An 8462-nucleotide genomic window follows, 5' to 3' on the forward strand; every position below is an offset into this window, starting at 1 on the left:
CTTTGAGAATATTATTGTATGATAATAAATTATTTTTTAAAGTAATATTTCACTGAAAATTAAAAATTTTGTTGGTAATATTTAATGATGCGTTGAAAAAAATATTTTAAAAATAAAACTTCTTTTTAATGATGCGCAAGAAACCCAAATACCTTTGAATAGCTGATTAATTATTTTCCTTTAATAACTGAAAAAATATTATTTAAAGAAAGTAATGATTATAGTATAAGATTTTATTATCACAAGTGCATTAATTGATTAAATTTGCCATAAAAATATAGGAGCATTGCGGTACTACTTCACCTCGCATACATTCGTCATATTTAAGGGGCTCGTTTGTTGAACATTGTTAAACTGTACCAGTACCAGCTCATACGTGACAATGGTGCCGGCAACCTAAAATTGTAATGATATACAAATAATTATTGATAATTATGGATGAAAATTAAGTTAGCCGACATCTAAAAATTCTTTTTTAATTAAAAAAAAATAAAAAAAAATTTATTTTGTAAAAAACTTGAAAAACTATGAGAGCAATTTTTTAAAAATATTTTTTAGTTCTAATTTAATGACATTCAAATTAGCAGTCACTTAATTATTTTTTAGTTTTTTTTTTTAAATAAATTTGTTCCGAAAAATTATTTAAAAAAAATAGAATTTTTAATTTTTTTTAATTTTTACATGTCAATTTTTCTTTATAATTTTTTTTTGCCATAATTTACTTGTCAAAAAAATTTTTAAAATTATCAAATATCTACTAAATTAATTTTCATGTTATTACGACATTAAAGTTAGCAGTCACTTGATTAAAGTTTTTTTTTCAACAAATAAATTTGTTCCGAAAAATTATTTTTAAGAAATTGCATTTTTTATTTTTTAAAATTTCTACATCAATTTTTTTTTTATAATTTTTTTTTGCCATAATTTACTTGTGAAAAAAATTTTTTAAATTATCAAATATCTGCTAAATTAATTTTTATAATGTTATTGTAATATGTATCAATTAATTATTAAAAATAAAGAAGAAATACTTACTGTAAGTACGAAGCTTCTGGTGATGGAAAAAAATTTCATACCTGTGAGACCAATATTATCTGTAGTTACTTGGGTCAAAAATCTTACTACCTAAAATAAAAAAATATAATATTATTTTTATTAATTTTTTTTATAAATTATTATTGATTATACTTCTGTAGAATAACTTGATGCGTGAACGCCGTATAAAATAGGAGCCGGTAATAAAGATTCATCATGAACAGAGGCTGCTGTAAGTGACACTGCGGTTGTTCTGCCAAGAAGAAATCCAAAGGAGTAACACAAATAAATAGTTCTCATCAAACTTGTCATGCGGCTGAAATATCAAAATTATTTTTTAATAATTGATTTATTTTTATTTAAATTAGGTTTATTATTTATTTGGTATTTACTCGAATGAATACATCAATTGAAGACAAATAAAGTAAAGATCGGTGCCGAAGGAAAGAAGTACAATATCCGCGACATAAGAATCTACTTGTCGGGTAAGATTAGCTAGACTATTGTAATCAGATCTAGCTTCTGCCCACCACCACTCAGGCATTGTCTAATAAAAATAAAAATTTATTTAGTAGATATTTGATGATTAAAAATAATTTTTTTAACGAATAAATTATAGCAAAAAAATAAAATGATATTTAGAAATTTTAAAAAATTAAAAATACAATTTTTTTAAAACAATTTTTCAAGACAAATTTATTTGTTAAATAAAATTAAAAAATTGTCAAGAAACTGCTAACTTTATGAAGATTAATTTTAGCAGATATTCGATCAATAAAAAAAAAATTTTTTAACAAATAAATTATAGCAAAAAAAATTGACATGTAGAAATTTTAAAAAATTATAAATGCAATTTTTTTAAAATAATTTTTCGGAAAAAGTTTTTTTGTTAAATAAAATTAAAAAATGATCAAGTAACTGCTAACTTTATGAAAATTAATTCAGCAGATATTTGATAATTAAAAAAAATTTTTTTAACAAATAAATTATAGCAAAATATTAGAAAAAAAATTGACATGTAGAAATTTTAAATAATTAAAAATGCAATTTTTTAAAATAATTTTTTGGAAAAAGTTTTCTTGTTAAATAAAATTAAAAAAATGTTAAATAATTGTTAAGTGTCATATAATAAAATAAAATTTTCTGTATTTCTTCATTGTTTATGATTATGTGATTGAAATTTTACCTTATTTTTAACATTATTGAGACGTTCGTTCAGCTGATGAAAATGATGAGTTAATGCCGTGCACATTAAAATAAGAAACAAGTCCATGAAATTCCATGAAAAAGTTGTTAGGATCTGGGTAAACTGGACGACAATTCCTTTCCACAGTGCGTAAGGTATTCTCGTAAACACTTGAGGAAATTGAGTGCTGAAGTAAACAGCCGTGACGTCAGTATTGCCGCGAAGAGCTGCACATTCGCGGGCGCTGATATATCCTGATGCGAGTGATAGAGCATGTTCACCTGTCAATTTTTTATGATACTAAAATTAGCAGATACTTCAAAATTTTATTTTTCTTTAAAAATAAACTAGGCCTAGAAAATTATTTTAAAAAAAATTGAATTTATATATTTTTTTAGAGTTTCTAAGTATGACATTTTTTAAATAAATTTTTCTTGCCATAATTTATTTGTAAAAAAAAATTTAAAAATTATTACATGTTTTTCAATTTCAGAATCATCAATTTTGGTACTGGTTAGATGAGCTGATTATATTTATTTTATAAGAGAAGAAAAAGTAATTACTCACAAAATGCAAGCGTGATTATTATTACTGTAACTATTTTAAATCTTTTTATCAAAGAATATTTGGGTGGTTGACGATACCGGACTTTTATTTCCTGTTCTACTTTTTCCCACGAGGCGGCAAATTCTGGCCATTTTCTTGCCAGTTTCAAGAATATTATATTTGTTAAACAAGATGATACCGAAAATACCAGAGTTGCTGTAAAAAAAAAAACAATGTAAGTTGACACTAAAATTAACAGACAGAAATTTTTTATGACCTTATTAAAGTTAGCAGTCACTTGATAATTTTTTTAACAAACAAATTTTTTCCGAAAAATAATTTTAAAAAAAGTTGCATTTTTAATTTTTTAAAATTTCTGTCAATTTTTTTTTCATTTTTTTGCCGAAATTTATTCATTAAAAAAAATGATTAAAATTTAATAAATATCTGCTAAATAAATTTTTTTTAGAATAAAATCGTTATGAAAAAAATTTAATCAAAAATTCCAAATTTGAAAAAATTATTAATGAAAATTTTTAACATCTGTCAGATAACTTTAGTAGAATATTCAATGATTTATTATAAAATTAGGAACAAAAATTCTATACATTTGTTATTAAATAATATAACTTAAATTAGCCGACGTTTTTAATTTTTTGATTTTTCTTCAATAATTAAATTAGAAGAAAAAAATATTTTTAAAAAATTGCACTTAAAGTTTTTCAAGTTTTTTACAAATGAAATTTTTTTTTTTGTAATAATTTTTTCAATAAAAAAAAATTCTAAAAATTTTTAGATGTCGACTAACTTAATTTTCATTATTAATTAATTATTAAAACTTACTCATTTTGGCAGTATGAAATTTTGTTGAAATGATGCGAATAAAACTGCATATTGTCATACTCATCGATATAAAAAGTGCCAATAGACAATACAAAATTTTAAGACTTCTCCAAGTGAATCTAAAAATAATAAAATTGAATAAATAAAAAATTTTATATAAAACATAAATTAACATAACAATTAGATTGTAATAAAAAAAAATTTATCAAAAAAATTAGTAATCCAGAAATTTGAAAAAAATAAAAGTAAAAATTATTAAAAAATATTTTTTTTTTAATTTATTTGTAATAAAAATAAAAAAAAAGCCATTCGACAGCCGAAATGGAAGTAGATTTTATAATAAATAGAAAAAAAAACTAATAGGATTGTATACAAAACAAAAATTCATTGAGAATAAGGATAAAAATATGAATAGTTTTTTATGAGATGTATTGGACAAATCAATCGAAAAAACGACTGCAAGAGTAAAATTTTATTGAAAACCTACAGACGAATAGGTTATTTTAAGTTGAGGAAAATGAAATGATATGAAAATTGAAGCTCGTTTAATGGAGTTTAATATGCAATATACAAAAATTCGATAAATTATTTCATTCAAAAGTTATGCGCGGAAGAATCTGTCAAAAAATGAAATTTTATGATTTTAAAAATTTTGAAACCCTGTAATTTCCGAATTACTTGACCGATTAAGCTTATCTTTGTACTTGGCATTGGTATTCGTCTGAAAATTAAGTGTGTTGAGTTTGGAAAAGATCCATTATGAATTAGAGACGCTATCGTCCGGATAAGCCACGTTATATCGTATATATATATATATATATTTATTTATTTATTTATTTAATAAACAAACCCAACAGCCTAGGCCATTAACAGGGTTAATAGTACAGTAGTTAGTATACAAAGATAGTTTTTGATGTATGACAAGATGACTTATAACTAGCAGAGTGATTTCACATATAAACTTTTGAAATACTAAAATACTATATATATCGTATATATATATATACATATATAAACTTTTGAACTAATGGTGTTTTCTGAATCAGCTTGACGAACTGAGTCAGAAAATAGCAAAATTTTTAAAAAGTTGCGTCATGAGGACAAATGCAATAGTTAAATTTCTATGAGATCTATTAAAAAATATATGTTTGCTGATTTCAGTATCAAAATTTGAATTATTAAATATATGACTTACGTGAGACCAGAAGTATCAGGTGCTCGAATTCCATTGACTGGAAAAAGGCCAAAACACTGAGCCAGAGTAATAACAGGCCTTAGAGCAACATGAAGACAATCTGAATTTCTCATTTTTCCTGATTCTGATAAACACAATAAATAAATTCTTTTTTAACCCGTTCCTGCCTTTACGGTCATTTTTTTGCTAGTATAAATCTAATTCAAGTGGATGGTAATATTCCATCTTCACTAACAATTTGGGACAGATCGTCCCTGGAGAATGACCCGGTAGCTTAATGGTAAAAGCATCCTGACATGTAATCGGGGAGATCCAGGTTCGATTCCTGGCTTGGTTAATTTTTCATGGACTTTTTCAAAAGTTGCTCTTCATTCTCAGTGGCTTTCCATCGTTAATATTTAAAAATTGAGTCGAACAGATACTAGCATTCACGAGCTAACACTAGTGTTCAAGTTCGATGATTATCCATCGACCTAACGCTCTAGGGACGATCTGTCCCAAATTGTTAGTGAAGATGGAATATTACCATCCACTTGAATTAGATTTATACTAGCAGAAAAAAATGACCGTAAAGGCAGGAACGGGTTAAAAAAGAATTATATTATCACGGTCGGAAAAATTAGTAGAAGTTACAATAAATAAACACAATTAAAAATTATAAAAAATAATATGTAATAAAACTCACTAACTTTTTTTTGGTAAATTCCAGGTATCGAATGTGGGTTCAGATGGCTGGCCTCTGGAATAAAAGACCGAGTATAACTGATAAAAAATATTGTGTTATTTACATCTCTAACAACTGTCCAGCAACTATTTACTCAATCGAGTAATTCGTTATTCTAGAGCACCACCAAGCAGAAGCTAAGTGACAATAGTAAACGAGAATTTAACGATTGTCAGTTTAGATGATTGACAAAAGTATATAGAGAAGGAAAATTTATTTTAATTAATATTATACACATCTAAAAAAAGTATTAATAAAAAATTACTCACTTTTGTTTTATTTCAGCGACAACCAGAGCAAGCTGTCCAGATTTATCAGCCGGACGTATCATGGAAAAATTTTTAGAGCAAATCAATCAGAGGAATAAAAAAGTGGAGAGAAACTTGAAACGCGGGTTTTAAATAATGTCGCGGAGGATCCTGCCGGACGATTAATCCTTCCGACAACCCTTCGCTTAGTCAGTGGGTAAACTCGCATGTCAGTGAAAATAAATATGTACAGTATTTGTCCAACATTGCAGGCGATTGCCGCACTCGATGTGATATATCAACTGTTATAATTTTCTCTTACACGTGAGGTGTACTTAACTGAATTGTTAAACGGAATAGATGGTCATGTCTGATGTTTAACTCAAACTATTTGCTATCATTTAAGCGCATGATGGTTGATAACTTATAATATTATTCTTATCACAGTAATTGGTATTTTTTTTTCTAATTATTTCAAGTCAGGATTGACAATGTTAAGTGCATCTTTATATATGTTAGACATGAATAACTGTGTCGAACACAAACAAGTAATTTCATTATATGAAACGTGCATTGAATGACATGCTGGCGAGAGAATCTAATAACTTTGATAACAGCATTCCCTTGAACGCAAAGTTCCCACAGGAACGATGGATATAACAATTGCACTGTCACTAGAGTTTACATTTTTTTTTTTTTTTTTTTTTTTTTTTTTTTTTTTTTATAGGACATGATCATGAGAAATGCTTACAGAATATATGTTACACTCTATTATTTAAATATAGTTTTATACCACGGAAAAAAGTAAGCTGTAATAAATAATATTCAATTTATATGAAAATTAAGTTAGCCGACATTGAAAAATTTTTAGAATTTTTTTTTATTGAAAAAATTATTACAAAAAAATTTTTTACTTGTGAAAAACTTCAAAAACTGTAAGTGCAATTTTTTAAAAATATTTTTTTGTTTTAATTTAATTATTAAAAAAAAATTAAAAACTTCGGTTAACTTTAGTATTATTCGATTTATATGAAGCGGAAGTTAGCTAAAAACTGTCAATTTTTTGGATTTTTACAACAAATAAATTACTATTACAAAAAACATTTTAAAAAAAGGCAACAATAAATTTTTCTGGCATCTACAAGTGGAATTTTTTAGAAAAGTATTATTTTAATAATTTATTTGTTTAAAAAAATCCTAAAAATCATCAAATAGCTGACCTGTATTATTGATTTATAATAAGTAATTATCAACTGGAAAAAATTACCATTTCATACAGTAAAATCGTGATTTTAATTATAATAAATTTAGCAGATATTTAATAATTTTTAGATTTTTTTTTTTAAATAAATTATGGCAAAAAAAAAATTGACATGTAGAAATTTACAAAAATAAAAAATGCAATTTTTTAAAAGTAACTTTTTTGACCAAATTTATTTGTTAAAAAAAACTAAAAAATTCTCTAGTGACTGCTAACTTTAATGTCATGTGATTTTAACAATCACTTTATAATATTTATCATTTAAATGCTACAATTTATTATTTACATGAAAGAAAATACTATTTCAAACAGTAATATTCGCTATGTGAAACTCGAAAGTGTTAAAATACAATAATTAAGAATTTTGACTTTGATATTTATCATTTCGTACCTAAAAAATTATCGTATATGTAAAAAATATAAAGTACAGTTACAAAATTTTCAATATAAGCAACGTCAATATTTACAAAGTACAAATGGTAAATTTTAAACGCAACGCTAAAAATCAAGCTATAATTATTGATTTGCTTGGACTGGTTAAATATATATTTTAAGAGTAGAATTTTAATTGTTTCAAATGGTAAATTCTCTGAGTGAGAGACTTTTCCTTTCTCTTCATAATATAGAACTATATATTCACTGATAAAAAAATTAACTTGACTCAAGAGTCAAAATTTTGAGCCAAGAATACCATTTTTAAGAAAACAATTTTCTTGAGTCAAGAGAATAATTAATAATAAATTCTAATGAATAATAATAATAAATTCTTGAGACAAGAAAAATTTACTTAAATCAAGAATAATTTCTTGACTCAAGAATCTATTTTCTTGACTTAAGAAAATCATTTTCTTTAAAATAGTATTTTTGGTTCAAGATTTTGGCTCTTGAGTCGTTGATTTTTTTATCAGTATTGAAACGGCAATTTTTACTGTTTGAAACTGTAATTTTTTTAGATGAGAGAGTCGTTATTCACTATAGTGACAGCTACTAACCACATTTTCGATATTAAATTATAAACTGTGGCTTTTACACTTTCATTATTAAGTTTTGTAATAATTATAATTACATTTGGGCCACCGCGATGTCCGCTGTATGAAATTATAAAAATAAACCGGAATCTGAGAGAATTTTACAGTTTACTTTTTTCCGTATAAACATTTTTATTAATAAAAATTCTTTATATGAAAAAATGTTCTTTATTGATAGATACATTTAACTACATTCAAGTAAGTCCTTTGTTTATAAAAAATTTGGACGTGCCTTGAAAGTCACCACGAAGACAAATTTTCATTTCAAGAGGCAAAGAGAGCGGTTAATTTACACAAAAAATAGTTACATAAACAAACATGTTAATTAATTCATATTACATTTTCACTTTTTCATTTGACTAGAGTTATGAAATAATAAATTATAATTAAAAATAT

At 24.8% G+C, this 8462-nt stretch overlaps 1 protein-coding gene and 1 long non-coding RNA gene across 3 annotated transcripts; one reads left to right on the forward strand and one right to left on the reverse strand.

The window, feature by feature from the left end:
* Positions 1–58: 58 nt before the first annotated feature.
* LOC123272804 (gustatory receptor for sugar taste 64f-like) lies at positions 59–5929 on the reverse strand. 2 transcript variants are annotated; one of them, XM_044739798.1, is made up of 11 exons: positions 5799–5929; positions 5495–5544; positions 4806–4929; positions 3611–3729; positions 2789–2983; positions 2222–2502; positions 1428–1582; positions 1189–1351; positions 1036–1125; positions 304–396; positions 59–187 (listed from the first exon to the last, which is right to left on the reverse strand). In XM_044739798.1, the coding sequence occupies exons 1-11, from the start codon at positions 5858–5860 to the stop codon at positions 167–169; spliced, it is 1353 nt and encodes a 450-aa protein (XP_044595733.1). In that variant the 5' UTR covers positions 5861–5929; the 3' UTR covers positions 59–166. The 2 variants fall into 2 exon arrangements, with proteins under 2 accessions (XP_044595733.1, XP_044595734.1); XM_044739799.1 differs by lacking the exon at positions 5799–5929 and having other exon boundaries at positions 5491–5544.
* LOC123272805 lies at positions 5607–6012 on the forward strand. The gene is made up of 2 exons (XR_006511172.1): positions 5607–5723; positions 5815–6012. It is a non-coding gene; the product is annotated as an uncharacterized LOC123272805 (long non-coding RNA).
* The last annotated feature ends 2450 nt before the right edge of the window (positions 6013–8462 follow it).

This window comes from Cotesia glomerata, linkage group LG10 (genome assembly GCF_020080835.1).
Source record: "Cotesia glomerata isolate CgM1 linkage group LG10, MPM_Cglom_v2.3, whole genome shotgun sequence".
Lineage (NCBI taxonomy): Eukaryota > Metazoa > Arthropoda > Insecta > Hymenoptera > Braconidae > Cotesia > Cotesia glomerata.